Source organism: Anoplophora glabripennis, unplaced genomic scaffold, assembly GCF_000390285.2.
Source record: "Anoplophora glabripennis isolate ALB-LARVAE unplaced genomic scaffold, Agla_2.0 scaffold16, whole genome shotgun sequence".
Taxonomy (NCBI): domain Eukaryota; kingdom Metazoa; phylum Arthropoda; class Insecta; order Coleoptera; family Cerambycidae; genus Anoplophora; species Anoplophora glabripennis.
In genome coordinates, this window is record NW_019416253.1 from 1,735,490 (window position 1) to 1,761,093 (window position 25,604).

The 25,604-nt window shown below is 33.4% G+C and overlaps 2 protein-coding genes across 11 annotated transcripts in view; both read left to right on the plus strand.

The window, feature by feature from the left end:
• Positions 1-1,856, plus strand: part of LOC108914086 (rho GTPase-activating protein 21) — a 311,849-nt gene extending 309,993 nt beyond the window's left edge. For 9 of the 10 annotated variants that reach the window (XM_018719795.1, XM_018719803.1, XM_018719831.1 and 6 more), the window contains one exon: positions 125-1,856. In XM_018719795.1, coding sequence (XP_018575311.1) covers positions 125-1,047 — 923 coding nt within the window. In that variant the 3' untranslated portion in view covers positions 1,048-1,856. The remainder of the gene's footprint in view (positions 1-124) is intronic. The other variant, XM_018719862.1, reaches the window with a different exon arrangement.
• A 7,195-nt stretch (positions 1,857-9,051) lies between these two features.
• LOC108914255 (receptor-type tyrosine-protein phosphatase N2) overlaps positions 9,052-25,604 on the plus strand; it is a 33,764-nt gene continuing 17,211 nt past the window's right edge. The window contains exons 1-2 of the mRNA XM_018720031.1: positions 9,052-9,370; positions 22,460-22,553. Coding sequence (XP_018575547.1) covers positions 22,463-22,553 — 91 coding nt within the window. The 5' untranslated portion in view covers positions 9,052-9,370; positions 22,460-22,462. The remainder of the gene's footprint in view (positions 9,371-22,459; positions 22,554-25,604) is intronic.

The window sequence follows — 25,604 nt, forward strand, 5'->3', positions numbered from 1 at the left end:
GAATTTATACTAAACGGCACACTTCATGAGAAATACATAGACATGTTCAAAATGATTCATCTTACTAATTACACCTATCGCTTGTGTATAATCCTTAAGATAACAGTCTGTTTCTTTTTTACAGAGTCTTTACTAAGTACAATGACCAAGCTCATAGACGAAAAATTGAAGGAGGAGCATACCCACCCTTCCCTTTTGGCTGGAGAGGACATCCCTTTCGCGGACGAATCGCCAGAAAAACACGCCAATAAATCTTCGTATTTGGACAAGGAAATTACGCCAAGGGCTAGTGATTTGTACAGAAACCCTAGTTTACATAAAAGCCAATTCAGCACCTCGTCGAAGTCGTATAAGGAGGATGTGTTGCACAAGGAATCCAAAAAGGACAGAGAGAAAGAGGAAGACACCTGGGCTTCCGAAAACGTACCTGATAATGATAGACACATTGCACCACACAAGCTAACGCTAATCTCTAAGACTAACAAGTTGAACCAGAACCAAACGGCCACCGGCGCGAAACTGAAGCGATCCGAGTCCTTAAACAAGCCCGAGAGGACGGGCTCTCCGTTGAACAATAAGCTGAAGCGGTCGGAGAGCCTGAACAAAACCGGAGATAAACTGAAAAGGTCCGACAGCCTAACGAAAACCGAGAAGACGGAGAGCAACATCAACAAACGCCGCGAACTCTCGATCTCCAAACGCGGCAAAGATTCGACCAAGCATAAGAGGAAGAACGGGATGCCGGACCGTTCCATCAAGAGGCGGCACACCGTCGGGGGCACCAAGGACCCCGACAAGGTGACCTGGCTGCGCGATAACAAGAGCCAGGAGGAAAACGACGCCGACGCGGAAAACGCGAAGGAGAAGAATCTTAGGACGAGCTCGCCGGACTTAAGCTCGACCAGAAGGGATCGTCTCTTGTTCGAGATCAACCTGATCGGGCCGGAGAACATGGTGGTGGCCCTCAGGCAGCACCTGATGGGCGCCAGGCCGCAGAGTTTCCCCGAAACGACGGTTTTCAAAGTCCCCCTCGAATCTCACGTTTGAGGACCGCCCGACGTGCCTTAACCCTTACGGAAACATCAAATACGTCAGACTGATTCTACTACTAGTATAAATGTGCAATAGTTGTGCATTCAATTTAATTTATTATGGAAGTGTTGTTGATCCGATGCTTTGTTTTTCGTTTTAGGAGATGTAGAGTTGGAAATATGATTTCTAGAGGACGAGCAGGTGCATCGCGAGGAGCGCATTTACCCGTTACTGATCTTTCAGTTTGCTTCTTTAAGTGTATTGTGATCCTAAAGTAATTCCAATTTGAAGCAATTAAATTTGTGATAAAACAAAATAGAGTTTAGGCGACGTGTATATAATTATAATTTTATTCTGAATTGAAATTAATTATTGCTTTACTGTTCACAAGTTGACGTTTATGGAGTTTCTCTTTTTTTTTCTTTGTATGCAGTATTAGCGTTGTTTATATCCGATGCAGTCGAATAACCGGTGGAACTTACCGATGAAAACAACAGATGGCGCTGGTGCAATAGAATCCAGGGAGAGTCGCCATCTAGTGTGGTCATTCGTAAGTTTCTTCCGGTTGTCTAGCCGTGTCGCGTAGAAACAAGGGTGTTAGTTAATGATACTGTGCCAAAAGTTCACGTGTAGCAGAATATTATACATATAGCCGATATATTTGTAAATAAAATTGTTTATCGCTTGCGAGTTGGTGTAAAAAAAGGTCAATTTAAATGCTAGGCTGTTTGTATCTTGCCTGTTATTGTTTTTATAGTTTTAAGTACAAATTGTATGTGTTGTTGTAACTTGTGAAAATTGTAAATATATTTTCAATTTATGCACTTTGGAGTTTTTGTCGTTTCCCCCGAGCGATGAGGAATCCTTGCGTGACGGTAGAACTGAAGCTGAAACGTAGGAATTGGACCCTAAGAAACTGCAACTAAAAGAAATTGGAAATTAAAAGGGCTCTATAGCAAATAGGCAACCAGCAATACATTTTTATAGATTTTATTACACAGTTTGTCTGAATATGAATGAATGCACAAACGACAGACTTTCCTCCATTCTATCGTAGATTTTCTATAAAACGGACTTGGTCTGAAACTCAAATTACGTTTTGTTGCAAAGAAATTTGTAATTTGCCGCTTTTGAACAAGAAAATTACAAATTTCTTTACACCAAAGTGCAATTTCTGTTTCAAACCAAGTCCGTTTTATAGAAAATCTATGTTAGAATGGAGGAAAGTCTGTTATTTGTGCATTGATTCATATTTAGACAAACTGTGTAATAAAATCTATAAAAATGTATTGCTATTTGCCTATTTGCTATAGAACCGTCTTAATTAATTAAGTGAAGAGTAAGTATACTTTATTCAAATATTTGAAATTCCAGATTAGGCCACAAAAGTAATATTTTATATATTTACTATTTTAATTTCGCTGCAGAGTATTTTAAATTTTAAAATATTTAAAATATATCAGCGCGCATTTCTGGGCTTTGCGCGTTAACAGAGACCTTTATGGAACAATAATAAAATCTCGGGTTTGTGAAACAATTTCTAGCTGCAGTTCTTGCAGTGCCTGAAAGAAATCAACTCTTACAGCTGCCATACTGGGTATTTTTATTATGTGACGTAATTTTTATGTTTTACGTGTTCAATAAATTTAATCTGACCCGAGATCATGGTACTCACTCTCAAACAGCTTCTGATGGGTGCCAGGCCATATAGTTTCGAATCTTATTAGTTTGGAGTTAATATCAATATAAAATGATTTAATAAAAATCAACTCTTACAGCTGCCGTACTGGGTATTTTTATTATGTGACGTAATTTTTGTTTTATGTGACCGGAGATCATGGTACTCACTCTCAAACAGCTGATGGGTGCCAGGCCAGTTTCCCAAAAACAATGATTTTCAGAATTCCCGTCGAATCGCACGTTTTTTTTTCAGGAATGAATTTGTTATGTAAATGTATAATTAGTTTAAGTTAATATCAATATAAAATGCTTAAAAGAAATCAACTCTTACAGCTGCCGTACTGGGTATTTTTATTATGTGACCTAATATTTATGTTTTAAGTGTTCAATTAACTTAATCGAACCGGCGAACATGGTACTCACTCTCAAACAGCTTCTGACGGGTGCCAGGCCATAGAGTTTCCCAGAAACACTGATTTTCAGAGTTCCTGTCTAATCTGACATTTTTTCCGGAATGAGTTTGTTACGTCCATGCGTAATTAGCATAGTAGTGGGTTTCTATTATTAGTTTGGAGTTAGTATCAAAATAAAATGCTTAAAACAAATAAACTCTTACAGCTGCCGTACTGGGTATTTTTATTATGTGACCTAATATTATGTTTAGTGAGTGTAATGGTTACTCTCAGACAATATCTGATGTTCCCCTCAAATTTCACTTTTGAAAATCGTGCCTTATCCACAGGGAAACATCAAATATGTCAGATTGACTCAACTATTAAATGTATTTTTCATTATAGGAAATTTAGAGCAGAGATGTAGAATTTCGTTGAAAATGACCGAAATATGATTTTTCACGAAAGAGCAAATTTATTGTGAATAGCACCTACATCAGTTTGTATTATCTATGTATATAAAAAAACTACCAAAATTTAATTTGCTGCACCTATTTTAAATCAAAAAATTGTGTTAGTACATAATAAACTGTTCAAGATATGTAAAAATGTGGAAATTCAAATCTGCATTCCAATGTTGGCACTTGGCAGTAGGGATTTTAGCCCAAAATGGCAGTCGATCGCGGTACTTTATCAATGCCTACGGACTTTAGCAATGAAAGAATGAATGAACCTATGGCCGGACACGGGACTGTTCCTTGAATATGAAACATATGGAAGAGCGACAACCGGTAACTACTTCACCATTCAAAAAACCAAGCATATACAGGGTGTCCCACAAGTGACGCCCGTCCTTCTGGGATTTGAATGAGGAGATAAAAAAGAATTGAAAATCAAGAGTGGAAAATTTTCCGATTGTTTTTCTTTCTTGAGTTATTGAAAAAATTATTCAAAAATCTAAAAAAATTAAAATCCATTTTTTTATCTCGGACAAATAATTTTAATAATTAAACAGTTTTATAAAATAGAGAGGAAAAAACTTATAAACTAAATCCATAATGTGCTTAAATAATAGAAATTGTTTTTACAAAAGGTGTTCAAATAAGTTGCTTTCTACTTCAAGACAAAGATTATCACGATTCAACATTGAAGCATGAACTCTTTATAACATCTCTTGGTTTATTAAACGCGACAGCAGCGTGTATACCGGCTTATACATTTTCTGGATTTACAACAGGTTCGCTGTAAATCTTTACTTTTAAATAACCCCAAAAGAAGGGAATGCAGATCTGGTGATCTACGAGGTCATGGTCCCCCTTTTCCGATCCATCTGTCTGAGAAGTTTTGATTCAGATAATTTCATACTCGTAAACGATAATGTCATGTTGAAACCAATAATTTAGTCTAACTGCTAACGGAACGTCATTCAGCAATGGCAGCTGCAGCAAATACAGCTTTGAACTACATAATTATTTAATAACCCAGTCCAAATGTTTATTGTTAGTTTTTTGAATAATTTTTTTAATTACTCAACAAAGAAAAACAATCGGAAAATTTTCCACTCTTGATTTTCGATTTGTTTTTGTCCCCTTGATCAAAACCCAGAAGGACGGGCGTCACTTTTGGGACACCCTGTATATTTTCCATTTAATTTTAGCAATTCTGCCGACATAAAACAATGAACAATACTCGTAAAACTCGCAAAACGTCATAAAACTGCTACAACCAGTATTTTAAATTCTATGGTAGGTAACTGCTAAAATAGATGAACGGAGAATTAATATCATATTGATGATACATCATTTCATTTATCATACCATCGAATTATTATGGTTCGTGTTAGTCATATGAGTAACTAAATATTATAATATTTAGTTACTCACATAATGTTAGTATTATACAAAAATCTTCTCGTACTTCCTACCCTAAAATTAAATGTAACAGAAAACAATGATTTCATAAACTATGCCATCACAGAAAACTCGCTACCTAATGTCCCAATATTCCGTGTACATGGAGCTACCAGAGTTACCAGAGTTTCCTGCAATCAAAATAAGTGAATTTAACTAAAGTTACCTCTATCCCAAGTTGCTTTGTTTAGCCGCTAGAGGGCAATGAGGGCATCAAAGATAAATTATATATTTGTTTTAAGGCAACTTCCAAACGCTTTGTAAGATTTTATTGAAATTTTGTGGTACACTAAACAACACTTCCATTGAATGTCACTTTGTGACAGTAAACAAAGTAATAGAATTAACAGACTTAAAAAAGCAATGCAATAGCTTCAATTTTTTTGTCTTGAAGATAGTGTTTATTAAAAATGTTTTTCTCTTGAAAAATTATTGTAGGTATTTACAATATTTCTGGGTATATTATTTTTTTTAAACTGATAATGCATTTACGATTCGAAATTAAAAACAAAATAACTTCCTGTCTGCGCAAGACGTCATCTAAAAAAATTTGTACTATATTGATTCGTATTATGCAAACAGAGATTTATTTAGGTTGAAACCTATAATTTCCATATTTACATATGGTGCTTAAAGTCAGTTTAAGTATGTAAAGTCTAAAAGCGAACGTAACCTTAATTATTGTGTCAGATTTGAACTAAAGTTGTTTTGCATAATGAAATGAATGATGTGAAGATGGAGTGTATACACACTACATAATGTTCAAGCTGCAATAGTTCTGGATTATTAGGAAAACGACAGAAGTTGCATAAATTAATTCCACAAAAAAGATTAAAATTCGCTCTAATCAGTATTCCTTCATTTTGCAAATTGCGAACAGCATCGACAATCCTGTCACAGTTGTTTCTCATTATTAACACTCACATAATATTATAATATTCCTGTTCTAAGCCCCCCCAAATCAGAAAATCACAGGTATTTAAATCAGGTGAACGTGTAAATCGGAGCATCGTATTGGTGTATTTTGCAGAAAATCTAATGAGATCAAACCTGATAAAACCAACTCATACGTTTATAGACTATACTAAATTCACGTTGAGAATGTCTTTCCATAACTACATAGGGAACATGCTGGTTATGGAGGTTTATTATCTCGCGTTCCGTAAAATACGATTAGTTCGTAAAAAGAATTTTCTTGTGGAAGTTCATATCTTCAGTTTCCAATTCCATATTGACTGATCTGCGAAAATTGATGACGAATGGCAGGACCCAGAGGTGGAAGTTGCTGAACTGGGTGAACATGAAAAGGATGAACTTAATTCACTGTACTTTTGGAAACTATAGTCTGTTTCAGTATTAATCTGGCACTGGTTGTCTGGTTCTGTTCCACCATTTCCAGAATTTCATCTTCCACAATGGGTAGGTATTCGAACTTGATGGGAACATCCGCATTACCTCTGTTAATTTCAAGGTGACCAATTTCTCGAAAACGTCTTACAATACTTCTGAAAGTTTGGTGATTTAAGATTCGACGATTTGGATATCTTTCATGATGCACAGGCATACTCCTACATTAGTTTCCTTCGTAAAAATCTAGAATTAATAAAGTATCTCTTTGTTAGTCAAAACTGTATCTATTGTTCATCTTCTTGTTTGAATAACCAATTGTAAGACCATTGAAACTAATAATTTATTAGTGACAAATCGTGAAAATAATGACAATCATAAATTATGTCTTTTATTTTGCATCATCGAGAACAATTTGTAAATTAGAATACGTTATTTCATTTCTGTTATCAAATAAATTACTTCTGAAATGACGTAATTATGTCAGGTTGTATTGAAAATGCATTAGTGCTGGTACTCAGATTTTACAAGAGGGGAAAAAAAATTCCATCTTTAAGACAAAATAGAATAGAATCCGGCAAAAGGCGGGATATTTTTCACAGTCTTGTTAATCCAATGACCTCGTTTACTATGTCACAAGTATTAGTGTACCAAATTTCAATAAAATCATCTTAAGAGGCATTTCAAAGTTCTCTGAAAAAACATTTTTTTTTTCAACTTTGATACTCCCAGCGGCTAAACGAGGCAACTAAAGAAATAGCCAATTTAGTCAAATCTGCTTATTTTGGTCACAGGAAATTGCGATAGCTCCATATACACAGGATATTGGGACATCCTATAGAGCGGTGATTGGTTTTATAAATATCTTTAGAGATATTTCAAAGTTTAACTGATGTATAAGAAGATGCTAATTTATTTTCCTATGTTATTTAAGAAATAGTTAGATATGAAAAGTTCTATACAGGGTGTCTCATAATTAGCTGCCAACCCTGAACCGGCCGATTCTATGATCAAAACTAAGTAAAAAAGTTCATATGAACGTGGGCCCAGAAATGCTTCCTAAGGGCACAGGGACCCATTGAAGAGGGAGGAATGGAAATCATTTTTTTGCAATATCTCTCAATCGCGTTGTGATAAATGAATGAAATTTGGTATACACAGCTAAATTTTGATGAGCAATTTGATGGACTAATCCATTTATTTCCACAAGGTCCATTGGGGTGGGTACGGGGGGGCCCTTGGTACTTTGCGTGTGTAACTTTTTCATCTTTGACTTTTTAACAAATTGGACAGCAAATTCCGTTTTCCCGAACTGTTTTACGTTAAAAAGGTACTCTTGTTTCAAATCGTTATCTTTAACGGTTTCTGAGAAAATCGCTCTTGAATTAATCCCACTTTGGTCAATTTCATAGTAATTTAAACAAAAAAAATTTTTTTGTTTAAATTTAATCTAATTTTAATAAAAAAATAATAATAAAAAATTAAATTAAATAAAAATTAATCCTTTAAATGGAAAAGAGAGGAAAGGAAAATTATTATTATTATTTTTTGTTTAAATTACTATGAAATTGACCAAAGTGGGATTAATTCAAGAGCGATTTTCTCAGAAACCGTTAAAGATAACGATTTGAAACAAGAGTACCTTTTTAACGTAAAACAGTTCGGGAAAACGGAATTTGCTGTCCAATTTGTTAAAAAGTCAAAGATGAAAAAGTTACACACGCAAAGTACCAAGGGCCCCCCCGTACCCACCCCAATGGACCTTGTGGAAATAAATGGATTAGTCCATCAAATTGCTCATCAAAATTTAGCTGTGTATACCAAATTTCATTCATTTATCACAACGCGATTGAGAGATATTGCAAAAAAATGATTTCCATTCCTCCCTCTTCAATGGGTCCCTGTGCCCTTAGGAAGCATTTCCGGACCCATGTTCATATGAACTTTTTTACTTAGTTTTGATCATAGAATCGGCCTGTTCAGGGTTGGCAGCTAATTATGAGACACCCTGTATACTGCATAGCTGGTCTACGTTATGCGTAAACGCTAGAGTAGTTACAGTGAAATCAGGGCTTCTCAACAAGTTTCCTATTAAAAAATCACAGGTTTTCAATTTGACTTTTATTCCTAATTTTAACACGGCAAATTGTACTGTTGTATAAAACATAAACACATTTAAGGTTCACCCTGTATAAAGAAATATTGTCCTAGATTGACAAAATCAAAAACCAATCATGGATCACGATATCCCATAAAATATTCACATATGTAAGACCCCTTTGTACCTTCAGGGTTTTATATTCGTTTAGGTAGAAAACAATTCGATACGACCCTTTATCAAGATTTAGTGACCCACAAACCACTTGTTGAAGCCGTATGAAATCTTAACAGGAATCCTACTACATTATTTCCCCAGATATTACTAGATTGACCATATGGCAGGGTTTAATACAACGCTGGGGACGAATATCAACAGATATACGCGATAAATAAAAACGGTCCCATAAAAGCGAGAGCCTAACACGTCGCAGAGAAGAATTACGTACAATAACATGGCGTTAATCACTAGATTTAATCGTTATCAGCCAATTACCAACGCAGAGGTCTCGAGATAAGCCTCGAATTATCCACTACGTACAATTGGCTGAAAACGCTCCGGATTGCGCCTTGCGGTAGGTGTTCGTAGTAGACCACGAAAAGTGATTCAGTAGACGCGGTTAAGGAAGCCGTTCGCGGTAAGGTAGCGAGATCCGAACGACCCGTAATATTTAAACCGGCGGATATCCCTTGAAATAATCGATTTTTCAACCTACGATACGCCTTCGCACTCGACGTGGGCGCCGGCGCCTGGCGTCGCCTCGCCACACAGCCTCAAAACAACCAGTGAATCTTGGACGGCTGGTCCGTCGTTAAATTCGCCCTCCAGTCAATTTTGACAAAACAGATTCCGTTGTTCGTCGTTGGAGACGTTGGCGCGGACATGCAGTGAGTTGCCAACGGCTACAGCTGGTGAGTGTACTCTTTATCCACGTTTTTTTTTTTACTTAAATCGCCACAGCACCCACCTGTTATTGGGTCAATGTCACCTTCAGGGGCGATATTTCCTTCGCCAGGACCACGACGGACTGGTCGGGTGTTTATTGTCGTAATTTCTTTCGCAGAAAGGGTAACGCGCGGCTGTTTACGCTAGCTCCGTCGTTCCGGTCCTAATTTATCGACTTTTTACAGGATGTTACTGCTGATAATGGTGTATGCTAACACTCGATTTTACCGTTCAAATCGTGATGTAATTCAAATAACGCTACAACGTACCTGATTAGAGAACGCCGCGGTATTGATTTTTGCGTCGGGCTTAATTGATGACACCCCTTACGTTAAATGTCATTTTTGAAGGGAATGCCTACACATGCCCATAGGGACGCTACCCTTGATTTATTAGCGTGTAGGTACCCAAAATCTTCCACTGATCGTGAAATGTTTATCACAGAATAATAATAAATGTGACTTCGAGCAAAGATCAACATTCGCTCTTATTTACTATCAATTCTTTTACATTGCCTTATTAAATATATTCTTAACATTATCTTTAGTCGTTAACACTAGTTATACTGCTTGCTTGTTTATGGTAAGTTACAGCAAACTTGCTACAATAGGAATTTTTTAAAATAGGACATTACAGAAACTCGTTTACTTTCTTTTGTTTTATTCATAATACTGTAGATATCAACATTATCAGTAGACAAACTTACCAACTACTGTTTTTTATTCATAAAACTCTACATTCCTTCCAAATGAATTTCAAAGAGTCTCAATTGTATTTGTATTCAGAAAATATCAAACGTATTTTAAGATTCGTCAAACGTTATTCCAGAAAAAAATTTAAAAGATACAGGGTGTTCCCAGTACCTGTTGCCGGGTTGCCTATACCTGAAATGGATACAAAATTTCAATTGTCAAAAAAATCATTCATAAAAATTTTTGCTTGTCCAGAAGCCCTTGGCAAGACAGTCATTTATTTAATTTAATATACAGGGTGTTCAAACATTTGGAAAAGGTAAAAACAGTGAAGAGCATCTTAAATCTTAACGCTACGTGAAAAAGTAATGGGAAAAACTTGTTTGGAATTAAATTTTATGTTTAAATATGAAAGCATGACCTTCTAGTTAATACTCGACATTCTAGAAAATAAGTTTAAGGCTTTCAAACCAAAAGTAATTCACACTCTAGAACAAGGGTCGGCAACTGGCGGACCGCGGTCCAGGTCCGGACCGCGGAAAGTAAAATACTGGACCGCCAAAAATTTTTTGGAAGTATAAATTACTCAAATAAATTATTTAAAAAATGTTTTCTAGTATTTTACAATTGTGTAAGTGTGTGAGTTCTTAATGGTTAGTAAGCAGATTAAATTTGAGTCAAAATTAAAATAAAAAAATAAGAAATATGAATTTTTTTCTGGACCTCATTAAAAATTTTCAAATGTATCCGGACCCCACTTAAAATTACTTGCCGACCCCTGCTCTAGAAGTTGGTAAAGATGCACATCGTTTGGAGTTCTGTTTAGACATAGCAGAAAGGATTGTGGTAGATGGACATTTTCACAAAAATATAATTTTTTCCGATGAAACCACTTTTTCTACCAATGGAGTGGTATCATCGCAAAATTGTCGTTTTTGGTCGCAAGAGAATCCTTCCTTTACAGTTACTTCGAGAAGTCAAAGGTTCAAAAAAGTAAATGTTTGGTGCGCGATTACTTTCAACCGAATAATTGGGCCATACTTTTTTTAAGCAAATTTAAATCAATATACGTACCTGGAGATGCTAGACACGTTTTTTGGCCAGAATTAGAAGAAGAACTTTTGGAATATAGACAAAAAGCGTATTTCCAACAAGACGGATGTCCGGCTCACTCAACAATTCTAGTCCGCAATTGGCTTAACAGAAAATTTCGAGAGAAGTGGATAGGAAGATATGGTCCTATTTGTTGGCCAGCAAGGTCCCCTGACTTGTCGCCGCTTGATTATTTCCTTTGGAGCTTCTTGAAAGAAAGAGTGCACAGAGAACCAGAGCAATAAAATGATGATTTCTTGAAAAGCAGGATAATTGAAGCTGTTTTGCCCAAATAAATGAAGAAATTATACATTCGACCTACGCTGCATTTAGAAGAAGATTGGAGAGGTGTGTTGAACCTGGCGGACTTCATGTAGAATAGTTTTGTGATGGCGCGTACATACGGATTCTGCTGCGTTCTCAAAATAAATGTTGGATTAATGCTTTTGAGGTTTTTGATCTCCCTGTATAAAAAATAAATTTTTAATATGCAAAAACGTGTATCTGTTTTTTAATAAAGCAATATTTTTTTAATATAATGGCTTCTCCGAAAGTATTAAAAAAATAAGTAGAGTCCTAGAATATCCCAGAATGTCGAGTACTAACTAGAAGGCCATGCTTTCATATTTAAACATAAAATTTAATTCCTAGCAACTTTTCCCCGTTACTTTTTCACGTAGCGTTAAGATTTAGGGTACTTTACTCTTTACTGTTATTACCTTTTCCAAATTTATGAACACCCTGTACATTAAATTGAACAAATGACTATCTTGCCAATGACTTTTGTACAAGCAAAAATTTTTATGAAGAATGATTTTTTTTGATAATTGAAATTTTGTATCCATTTCAGGTATAGGCAACCCGAACTGAGGACACCCTGTATATAGGGTGTCCCTAAAATAAAGGTACATGGAGCAACAGCTGATTCTACATACACAAATATTACGATATAATCAAACTTAGTCCATAAGTTGATACTTAAAAAGACATGGGGTTTCAAAGTGAAAAATTTGTCTTCATTATTTTTAAAAAACCTTTTCAAAATTGGAGATTTGACACAAATTTTTTGGGGACGGGAGCTTCTTTGAGGTGACAAATTCATTTCCGATCATAATTTTGCTGTTACTTGCGGCACCTTGCATATCATAATTTATTTGGTTCTACGTATATTTATATATTTTTCAATTTTTTTATATTTTGTACTCGTACATAAAAAAGACATACCTGGCAAGTATCACTACGAGTAACGATTTTCGAGATATTCACCTTTTAAGTTTCGAAAACCACTGTTGTTAGTTGTTACAGAAAATGAATAACTTTTTTAATTAATTGTTGATTATTTATTTGTTGTTATTTATTTAGTTGTATTTTATTGCTTTTTTATTTTTTAAAAGTTTCATGTTAGCCTTTGAATTTAATAATACAAAAAAATCTATTTCATAATATTCTCACCTTCATTCTCAACCATTTTTTTTGACGGCTACCGAGTTTGAAAACATCTTTTATTAATTTTGTTTTTCAAAGTCTACCTTGGAACAGTATAGGTACAATACACACACCAAATGATTTAAAATTCGTTGCATTCGAAACTTTAATGGCGAATACTTCGAAAATGGTTACTCGTGGAGCTGCTTACAAAGTAGAAAGTAGGTATATCTTTTTTACGTAGAAAATATAGGAAAATGAAAAAAATATATCATGGAGGCAGACATACCGAAAAGCAAAAAAGCTATAACGTTTTAAAGACATGCCTCAAGTGGCGCTCTCTAATAAGCAACAGCAAAATTATGATCAGATGTCACTTAAATTAAATGCGTTTCAGAAATCGTCAAACGTAATTCAGAAAAAAAATTTCAAATAAATTTCACATGAAATATGTTCTTTGTTTTAATTAATATCTTCCGAATTAAAAAAAAATATTCTAAAATACAATTGTCTCTTCTGACTAATCTGAGCCTGAGCGTTGTTCATGCGTATGTCAGGCTGTTTGTAACCTCTCCCTTTGAACCCTTTGTTATTTCAGTTTTATTTGATAGCAAATCCTCCTGTCAGTATCACTGAAATATATTAAGTGACAAACGATACAAGCATATAAGTATATTCCATGGATATCCACGGAGGTAACAAATAAACCATCTTCCATGAATTGAAACTGAAGTGTTCATATAATGTAGTGAAATACCTAACTCGGAAAGGATATTCGAAGAGTAAATAAATCGACGTGCGAAGACTCGATTGGCAGACATACTTTTTGCAAACAGGATATTTTTCAATACGTTGACACAATGAAAACTTGTTTGGAACCACTGACACCACTGATAACTTTGTAAACTCGTAGTTTTCATCAGCTTTTCCATACGTTGCCACAATGTCCATTAGTTCATTTGTTTATTCAAGCTATTTATACACATTCCACATGCAAAATAAGAATATAAAAAAATAAATGACCGCTTGAAATAATTTTCACAATAAAATACACGTCTCCGCAATGAAAATTAAAGTAGGACTGACCTAACTTACAAAAAAAAAAACGGGACAAAAAAGCAGGCGACACGCCAATTAGAGCCACAACCATTTACCTCATTTTATGTAGTATGTAAGTCGGGAACGATTCCAGAAGTTCTCAATAATTTTTAACTATTGCAATTATTATTAATTTTAAACACCGTTTTGCAGTTTCAAGGATTAGCCATTACCATTAAAAAATCCTCTTCAAGGTTGTAACACCCCCTTTCTTTTTCGAAAACTTTAGCCTTTTTGGTTTGTGGAATTGGCACAGTTAAAAAAACAATTAGTTTATCATATTTTGAGATATCTACATATGTTTTCCTGCACATTCCTTCAACAAAAGCTTAATAATTGTTATTTGGTAACTGTCATCAAGACATCACTAGAGCCGAGCAAGAAAAGTTTAAACACCCAAGCAATCCTCTGGTGTATATTTATATCATATCTGTAATGCTTCGAACTGAATCTATTGTTAAATCAAAATCCCTGGCGAACATGTGTATGTGAATAGGTAATCACGACGAATATTTCGAACTTTTCGAACAATACGTGTACCGAAAATTCGAGTTTCTGAAACAGCTCTCGAAGCCCACAGGGCATTCAGGCATAAACAAAGCGAGTTCCATTCATAACTTCGTTATTAGTTGTTATTGGAATTATACTGGGAATATGTTGTTTAATATATCTTACTTGCGACGATATATTAGTTGTTTGTGAGCCAGACGAGGTAAACATGTTGACTGAGTGCACCTACAGATAAATCTCTATGTATTCAACTAAGGAAAATGAGCTGCATTAGAATCGTTATCTGTTATAAAAGCATTCTGATGTTACTAAGTGAAATAGTTTTTTGCCTATGATATGAAGACCTATTATCTTTCGGTTTCAGCCTGGGTTTCAATAATAAGGCTTCAAAACTTTTTTAAAATTATTTTTTTATATCGAATAATACCAAGCTGAGTAAATGATACCAAAAACCCACAGTATTACAATGAAAGGAAAGATTACTTTTATTTTCTGTATTTCTACAAAGGCGCACCAATTTGCTCCTTTCGGAGAAAGGAATAAATAACGAGAGCATGCTGCAAAACGTTCTGTCTGCCTTTATGCTTTATTGAAAGAGAAAAAGTGTAACTCTTAGTGGGAGTAGCCCTGATTTTTTTTCTGTAGTCTCATGTCTACTCCCACTCAAACTCTGCATGAATGGGCACAGACTTCATAAATTAAATAGCCGTATTTTGTTCGTAAAATGGAATTTTTTGTGTTCATTTAAAGAAAGGAAAAGATTCGTGTTTTGTATTCTAACAAAGCTCTTGAATACCAAGAGCAGTTTCTTAAAAAATACATAGCTGAAAGAATAACTTTTATCAACAAGAAGTGAGTGTTTCTTGTAGTACAGTCCGTACGATATTTGTTGAGATACAATTCCAAGAAGACTCCTGTGTCACTTTCTTGGAATTAACCGCATTCAACCCCCGGGGTAGAAAGACAATGGGGGCGTGGTGTTCACCATAGCAGCTTGCAGTGCAAACTGTGTTTTGCAGTTTTATTTGCTTTCATTTATTTAAAAACTGGAAAACAATTGTCTTGAAATTTACTAAATGTTTCACAATAATAGTTGTTTACATTTTTTTCGTAGGGCAAGTCTGCCGCGTGCAAATTTTAATCAAAAAAGTGTTTTTATGGTTTTTCAAACACTACTGTTTTCATATTTAACCAACACATTTCAATATGTTGTTTACAGTAATATAAAGTGGACTAACGTTGAAGTAAGATATGGTGTTCCGCAGGAATCGGTCTTGGACCCTTTACTATTTTTAATTTATGTAAATGATCTACCTAACATTTTTAACAGTAACATTTTAAGTAAACGTTTTGCATTTGACAGCAAACGACTGGTTTTTGAGTAATCTTCTCCGATTCTCTATTATATCTTGCACCATTATAATATTAAATATCAGGACAGTGAAACGCTGTACGAATTACGTTTGGACTAGGGTACGGAGACGATTGCAAGAAACAGTTTGTTGATTTAAATATTACGACTGTTCCATCTATTTACATATTTCAGTGCCTTCTTGTGTGTTAAAAACACCACAATTTTTGCAGCAGAAGTAATTTGCAGGAAAAATAACCTATATACTAGATTTTTTGGAGTCTATAAAGCAAGAAAATGAACAGATTCTTTTGGTATACAGTGTATTACCTCCCAAATAATAACATTTAAAGAGTACATAAATATGAATATAAAGAAAAAAAAATGTTTTTTTGTTAAACCTAGCTTTTTATACTTAACGAAGTTTTTAATACAAATTTTAATGATTTACAGGATTATTCTGTATCAAAATATAAAAATATTTCATTATTTTACGATAAACACTCGGCCAAAAAATTAAGGGAGGGAAAAATTGTCATTTGCAGGAAAAATCCAGAAAGCAATAAAAGGAATAGATTCGTTCGGTATGCAGCTTCTTAGTGTAGTACCTCTACAAGCAAGAAATTTAAAGTATTAAATACTCATGAAATATCGAAAAAAAATTAAAAATTAAAAAAAAATTAATTTAATTTTGAAAATTGAATCAAATTTAAAAATTTTATGCGATATCATTTTTACAGTTTCACATTGAATATGTATTTCAAATGTCGGAAAAAAATTTTTGGTTTTATTTAAAAAAACAAATTTTGAAATTTTGAAAAACAATTTTTTTTTATTTCAAAATATTCAGAAAATTATACTGATTCATTTTCTGTTCAGCTTTAGTGCGATTTTTTCTTCGCATCCGTATTTCATCGAATTAAAGTTAATTGCATAAGTTAATCTGCATTTTTTGTAGCATCGCCATACGATTTATTGATACTTTTTTCGAAAGTTTTGAAAACTAAACTAAAAAATTTGGAAATTTTTTTGCTGAGTTAAGTTCAACATGCTTTTTATAAATTAATCCACATTTTTGTCTCTTATTTTAAGATGTATTTTGTCTATTTGTATTTTATTTGTAAATTGTATTTTATTTACTGTATTCTTTTTATTCAATCATTTTTCTTTTCTTTGGGCGTGTGTAAACCTTTTTGTGTACTTCCCATAAATTTGAAATAAATAAATAAGGCTGTTTTACGCTTTCCAAAAATATATTGTTGGTCATACTTATCTCAGAAAGCAAAGTCTCTGTGTTCTCCACCGAATTGGTCTCAGTACACAGCCAGCCACAAGTATACAGAGAGATGCAAAATGAAAACAATTCTTAAGGGCCCTACGACTCTTAAAAATATGGGTTAATCGTTTTACAGCTGGTAGAAACGTTCGCACTTGGCTAAAAGTTCCTATACAGCCCCTTAAAGGTTTGATTCCAAAAAATAACGTCGACATAAAAGCTGTGAAAATGTATATAAATTATCTTTTCCTCCTGCGAACCCCTGGAAAATTTAAAAGCGGAGTAAATTTAGGTCGGCAGTCTTTTACGAGAGTTAAAAGGGGTTGCTCTGCTATCCCCTGGTGTATCTAAAAATACCATCTTCACATCTCTGCCACCTACGTTCGGCCGCTCTTGGTCGCTGGCAGCTAGGTATTCTGATTTGCTCACAAAGTTGCCACTAACTCTGTTGCAAAGATAAACTTAATTAGGAAAATACAAGGTGGGGTTCGTGAGGTAATTTAAAAAAATATATATATGTAGGCGTCCGTCTCAACTTTACCCGTCACTTGCGTGAAGGCCTACATAATATTAATATTTCTTATATTGTTTGCTTTCTGCTTTCCTTCGATATTCTAGTCATAAATTGAATTTTGTCGAAATTCGCACTGTTGTCTTTTAGATGTGGGCGTAGAAATTAACGTGAAACACACAAGAAAATAATTAAACATAATTTGTAGTTTTGGGAAAAAATACTATTTGTTATAGACTGCTTTCTCTAAATAGATATTATGAAGTGTTTTTATTTTTTTTAATGTTATTTGTTTTTATATGTACAAATGTGTGATAGATACACTTATTTGTAAAAAAAATAAGTCATCCGTGCACTGATCGTTATGTTCACTTGATTTAAATGATATAATAAATTTTAATATTGTTGTACCAAAATAGTCGTTAAGAGAATTAACAACTACGGGAGTCATATCCTTCATAGTGAATATTTAATGTAATGATACAGAAAATAAAATCCGTCAAGTGATCTAGATATTGATTTTTTTTTAATTTGTCGTTAACCTGTCTACATATACAGGGTGTCCGGAAAGGTCATGTCAAAAATGAAGGGGTATACAGGGCAGCTCAAGATAATTGTAGTACTTCAAAAAAAAACTTTTTCCTATTGGACTTCGTTGTGGAGTTATTCGCCTACAAAGAAAAAAGTTTGAAAAACAATTCAAATTAATTCGAAAAAATCAAAAAGATCCCAATCTATCTCATAAAGCATATTTGAAAGACGATTTTTTTGCCTCATATACATACATCTCCATCTTACACTCCGTTTTTTACAAAAATTAGAAAGTTTTAGTATTTTTTATTTATTTCTTTTTAAATTCTACCCTTACAAATATATTAGATATTAGACTTTCTTTTAGTCACCACCTTAATGTAAATAATACCGTGGTTACATGATTTGTAGAAAAATAATAAAAAAAATAATCAATACTTTGAGAGATAAACTTGCTTGTAGATATTGAATAAAATCGAGTTTAAAATACTTAAAATTATATATTCCCATTTCTCAATTAATATTTTTTACCCAATATGCATAAATAAACTCCAAACGTTGCAACAGAAACTTGCCAACAGCGCACCAGTATGCTGAGCTTAATATTTCTAAGTTGGCAGTTGATTGTTCGCTCAGCTGATTGCACTAACCTATAATATGTAGCATGAAGAACAGAGATAATAGTAAAAGCAGGAAAAAATGTGTCGAGGAGAAGATTGTGGAGCCAGAACCTCCGCACCCCGTTCAATTTGAAAATTTCCAATTTTATTTTATTATTCCAAATTGAATATTACGCAAATAAACACAAGTTGAATGTATCTAATCGATTTCTAATGACTGATTTATGTATCGAAACGTTTATTTAAATTTCCCTCTACCTAACCTCATTGATACTCTATTGCGCTGTTGCCGTTACTCCTTCGCGTTTATTACTTGGTGGACGACAAGTCAGAACTTTGTTAAATACTAAAATTTTTGGCATTTTGGCATTTGGTATTTGGCAAAAACAAAATCAAATCGATAAATAATTCGAGAATAATTCACAGAATTTGATTTCGAATTGCAAAAATAATATATCTGCCGATGTAACATCTGATCCTCCGATTTTTTTTAATATGGGCAATTGGTACGTTAATTTCACTTAAATATCTTGCGTTTGACACTATAAATGAAGAACTCTGGGGGAGGGTTCAAAATGACGGTTAACAAATATCGGTTCTTCAATTCGAAAAACTTTATTATCAAAAACTGAAAAATGACGCTAAATATTCTTAAATTTTATTCATATGTCATTCTATTGTAAAATCTTAATTCTACCAGAGTAAGTGCTGAATTCTAGCATGAAAATTAAAAAAATTGTGAGATTAAAGTAAGTACCACTAAAAAGAACGATTTTCATTAAGACTGTACAAATAAATTTCCTAAATTATCATACTACCATATTAAAAGACAATAACATTATGTACAAAGTAGAGTTGTTCCCATAGCTAGACCCACCTTTGTCGCTATAACTTTCAGTACGGAAACGCTCCTTTCAGTCCTCGACCACATTATTTTAGGCTCACAACGTCGAAGTTCAACAAGTCCTTAGCCGTATCGATTTTCGACTTACCCCTTTTATACCATTCGCAAAGAATTTCCTTAGAATCCCGGCATTTCACGACCAGGCCTTCATTATATTTCTGCCCCCAAATTGCTTTTTAAAGACATCTCACAAGTAGTGTTTGCCGAGGGGTATTCCATTCTAAGCGATTCTGCCGCAGTATTACTACATTTGACGGAGTATTACTCGCAGGTCTTGTCTTTAAATTTGGTTACATCTTGTTTTCAGTGCGATATTGCCTAATAATTATTTTAGGAAAGTTGTACATTAAATTTAACGTATACTGTATCGAAATATTAAACTTTGAGATTATTATGTCGCATTTTAACCTTTCAAAAAGGTAAAAGTATGGATGAAGTAAAAATATAAAGTACAATGAGAAACAAAAAAAGAAATAATTAAATCGGAGATTGAGAGAACATTTTTTTTTTTTTGAAAAACAATTATATTCTATTGTTAGCTCTGGTGTCTTGTTACCCGTATTTTAATTAAAATAAATCAAACAAATTTAGAGAAAAAAAAATCGGCAAAAGCACTGAAAATAAACAGACGTGAATTGTTTTATTAACAATCCAATATTTGCCCTTTTTACTAAATTTGATATTTTGATAATTATACAATATTCAAATATACAGGGTGATTCACAAACGGTGATCAAAAATGAAACCTCGTATTCTTTGGTGAGTTTTAAGGCGTCTTTCGTATAGTAAGTTTTTATCTAGGACGCTTTGTTAAAAAGATACAGGGGCGTTAAACTTAAAAAAATGTTTTTAATTTTTTTTAACCGCCCTTAAACCACGAAATTAATGTACCTACAAAGCAAATCTTGCAATTAATTTGTGAGCTTGTCAACAATTTCCGTTATTTAATTATAACCTATAAAATCTGCACTGCATAATTTTTCATACATTCTATTTAAAAAAAAATAATATTTCACTACACCCGATTCCTTTTAATTTATTCAGGTCGCCGTAGTGACTTCTCAAATATCTTGCATTCATATAAATTTAAGCATTCACAAGTACCGTTGTTAAAATTTCATTGAAAAAAATTTATAATATATATCTAGTGTGTCCACAGATATTTTTCGCGATACATGCATTGGATACGGGTTTAAAATTATTCCAATATTGCCTTCCGTGAGGTTCTCCAGCTGACAATATGCTGATTTATATCTACGCGATATGCACAGCGCGGTAGGAAGGAAGCTGGATAATTTCCAGTTGAAAAATGTCTGGAAAACGAGGTGAAAACTATCCTGAACAGCTATTCTGCGGAAATTGATTTGTTTCCCCTTAATAATATCTAACACCCATTCACGATTTTTTTGAGCCTTAAAAGAATTTTATTTCAATGTAGTTAACATGCCTGCAATCAGTTATTATTTACCTGCATTCGGTCACAGATCAATAACATTTATAAATTGTTTACAAACAATTTTCTTATGTCCTTAATGACTTACCACAATGATACGATGAACATTTTTTGGTACCGCTGAATTTCCGCAATAAAACACAGTTTTTCGTCATAAAAACTAAAGTAGATCTGATTTTTGCCTAAAACTGAATTAGTAATTTTTTCACTACAAAAAAGGTGCAAAAAGCGGTCATCACGAATTTACGGTCACAACTATTTGTCCCTTTTTATGTAGTATGTAAGACGGGGTTGATTCCAGAGGTTCCCAATAAGTTTTAAAAAAATCTGATTATTATCAATTTTAAGCAATGTTTACAATTTCGACTATTACAAATTCTTAATACTAATGCATTCCACCTAATATTAAATAGTAAGTTTGTAAAACAAAAGAAAATTGTGATGCTATATGTTTACAAGAATTTAAAATGAAACACTGAATTACGATTTTTGAAAAGTGAATCAACTATATAAGAATGCAATTTTTTTCATGGAAATTAGTTTTACCTTTCACTCAATCTATAATTTATTTTCCTCATAATTGAATGATAAAGAGCGACACAGGGCGTTGTGGTTTTGGTTGCCAATACCTACTCTAATTTCATTTAAAATAAATATTTTCCTTTTTAATTAATTATAAACACTTATTTTCCTTCCCTACTAGTTTCGGCCACGATGCCAACATAATGGAAAAACAATAATGACAACCTTTAGAAAACAAATCGGTCTCGTGAAAATACTAATAAATGGCAATTTTTGTTTAAAAATGAAAAGTTAAGGACATCTGTCACGATGATTTGAAAGAAACTTTACTGATATTTTCATTTTTACACAAAAATTGTCAATATCATCCATCAGTAGTTTTATACAGTCAATTTTTTCCAGTGATTGTCATTTTTCTTTTTCCCTGATGAAGACATTACAGCCGAAACTAGTAGAAAAGGAAAATAGCTCTTCCGAAATATTTTAATCACCCCTTTTTTGTAATTATAAGCAACCACTCACTATTTTATAATATTTAAAAAAGTAAGCAAGGTATCTAATTTACTTGCTGTAGGTTTAAGATGAGGATGAAGCTCAATTTTTAAAATGAAAACCTTAAATAATCCACAATCTTTTTGCAGAATACACTTATTGTGAATAGTAGTAGTTGGTATAATATATTCTTTAAAGCAATTCAAACGAGAAATCTGTTATTTAGTGGAATAATGTCAACCTGTCAAAACTGCCAAGCACTATAACCTGCACCAAACTTTAACTTCAGAGAAATAACGTGAAAAATTACAACAAACACATGTCGAAGCCAACAATTATTTGTAAAATTATTTAATATCGCGATTAACAATATAATTAATCCTGTAATAGCTGCCGAAACTATTAAACTAAGCTAACACTAACGCGCGAAGGCTTCTGTCATTTACGATCAGAGAGACCACTAGTAGTGACGTCACTAAGCAACGACCTGTGAGCTGTGAGACCTACATTATGTATTGTATCTTAGTGTGCTCTGTTTGGCACATCAAAGCTATCGGTGTATAATTCTTCTGTTTCAGGCCATGCCGTGGCCCGGCGCATCGCTGAGAATCGCTATACTGCTTTTGGCGGCTACTGTTGGCCCTCCCGGATATTCTGCAGAGAGTAACGTAGGTAAGTCTTCAATTTATCTATGCTTTCAACTAAGACAGTCTTCCTCAAATTTATTCCAGTTTTTCCTACGTCAATGAACTTATGTTTTAACATCTTTTAGTAAGTAGTATTCTACAAGGTGTAATTTTAATTAGAGGTCATAAACTAGTTACAAAAATTAAAGAGTAAAAAAAAAATTTGAGGATTTTCAAAATTCTCTAGCTTGGCGAAAAATAATCGAGGAGCAATAAAACAAAAAGTAAATTGAGGCTTGAAGTTTTAAGTTTCAGAATCTGTAACTCAAACATATTTATATCGTTGACTACTTTTAAGCAATTAGAAGGAAATCCAGTGGTCAAAAAATTTTAAAATGTTTGTTTACCTTTCAAAAGGTCCACGAGCTTGATTAAATGTTTTTGGCAATTTGTGTCCCTGTTCTTTCAAAATATGTCACAGAAACTTGACGACGAAAACACACAATTACACAGTAGCGTTACTAAATGCTGTAATAAATAATTTTGAGATTATACACTGCACAAAATGTTTCAATAAATAACACTTCTTAATGAAGTGATGACAGATGTGACAGATATCAATATTGCAAAGTTATTAAAGAATGATCTCAAAATTTCCAAATCTTCTGTGCTTTACAAATATCTGTAGCTTGTTATTTATCTCACGCACAGAAAAATGAAATCTACAAGAATAATCGCAATAATTTAGAACACGCGCTGGCTGTATTAATCCAATGACGCTTTTTCATTACTAAAGGCATGCAAATGAATATTTTTGCAGCATTCATTGTATGCTGCATTATTAAAGTCACGCGGATTATTTCGAGCTGAGTTCCCACGTTATGAATTTAAAACGTAGTATTTTAAGCTCCAATAAGTAGAGTCACGTAAAAAGAACATTTTCCTACACGGCCCCCACTGATAACCGAGTAAAATAAAGGGGAAATTGTAGATTCCCCAGACGGGAGGTGTTTTGTAGCCTATTATTTATCATCGAAATTTAAGCCCTACAATTTAAACACGGTTCTAATTACACATCAGATTTAGGTAAGCTGAGCTTTTCTGTTAAAGCTCCGTTAGAATTAGATGGGTATATTTGTAATTCGTCATAGTACAGGGTGTGGCTTTAAATGTGTGTCACTTTTTTTAAAACAATTTGTTGTTTAAAAAATGTATAGAATAAAAAAACATAGTCATAGGCGAAATATTTATTAAAATCATTTCAAGTTGTGAATAAAAAGCATTTTTAATACAATTTTCTTTAAAGTACTGTGTTTAATTTGTGAATCTAACTGTTAATGATATCCAATGTTGACTGGTTGCAGAAAACAACATAATATAAATACACCTGATGAGATATGACAACAGGGCTCTAGGCGAGTAAAGAAACAAACTTCCAACATTGCAAGGTGTATTTGTGCGACTTCTTTGTTAAATCTTGTGTGATATTGTGAAAAATCCTGTATACGGATCAAGAAAGATGTGATTTGATAACAATGCATCTCGTAGCACCCAATTGACATGAATGGGGTATTGACGATATGAAAAAAATTGGTGCATGAATATGAACAAACTTATGACATGCGTCTCTAGAGGTTAAAAGTAGCGACCCCTATATAGGATATCCCACGATGACGAGACATTAAACATATTTCAGAGACTACTTCGATTTTAATTTTGAAAATTTGGGCAATAGTGTTTTCGGAAGTTGACGTCATCTTCGTTATTTTAAATGGAACACCGTGTATGTTATTGCAATTTTGGATTCTACGTCAATTTTTAGGTGAACTTTCATAAAGGTTTCCTATTCTTAAAGTTAGCCGTTTTTTGATATATTTAATTTTTTTCAAAAGACATTAAAAAAGCACTGCCTAATTAAAAAAGATGTGTATTTTAAATAATAAAGTTGAAGTGATAAAATTCATAGAGGGCATAACTAAAACTCTAAGCTTCCCTGCCATTACTTCAAAATGACTTACAGGGTGGTAGGGGGGTTTATTGCCGAATTTAGTCAACTTTAAACCAGCTTAACTTATCACCAGTTTATTGTTGTCAATTTAACACATGCAGTGAATGTTTATTTGAGTATTATTTATTGTTACAGAATAAAAAACGTTAATATTTATTCAAATGCCGACATTCTAAATTTATTATTTAATCATAGAGAGTGTGACAAGACAATAAATAGGACTTTCAGGGTATTTAATGAGATACATCCACATTTACCACAATGAGTAAACACATTTTACGAAAAATTAAAAGAAATCAACTAGAACATGGTCGAATGCACATAGAATTTTGCCAAGCCGATAATTTTAGATAAAGATAACATCGTTAATATTTTGGCATATTTTCATGCTTGCCCTGAATCATCAGTTCGTGCTGCTGAACAGGATTTAGGCATTTCAAAAACCTCCATTCAAAAGATTTTGAAAACTAATGGTCAGCATCCATTTAAATGCAATTTTGTACTTGCACTTCATCCCGGTGATGCTGAAAGACGAAGCCAATTCTTTTTACTTTGTTAAACTCGAAAATCAGGCTTTTTTCGAAAAACGTAAGCGAGTAGTAATTTGTAGAAAATTGAAACATGAAAATACCCTGTACCTACTCCACTGGAGCATCCAAATTTTAGGAAACGTCCTCGGATTTTGGTCAATGCTTACATAAATACATGTGCCCAATTGCAAATTATTTCACTTACTAGTTTTTAAATTAGTATTTAAAAAATTTAACATCCTGTATCTTTCCCAGATAAAGACTTTATACGAAAGACCCCCTTAAAATTCACCAAAGAATGCGAGGTTTCATTTTTGGTCACCGTTTGTGAATCACCCTGTTATCACCTTAATATTAATAATTCATAGGCAAATATAATAAACAGAGTATCATTTTAGTATTATAATTTTATTAGACTACAATGCAGAATATTGGCTTTATCGGAACTTTAACGTCACCCGTTACTAAAAAAAAAAGATAATTGGTATTGTACAGCTGAAAGGAGAACCCATTATCTCTTTTCGTTTCAGCGAAAATCGCATTCAATTCAACGATAAAG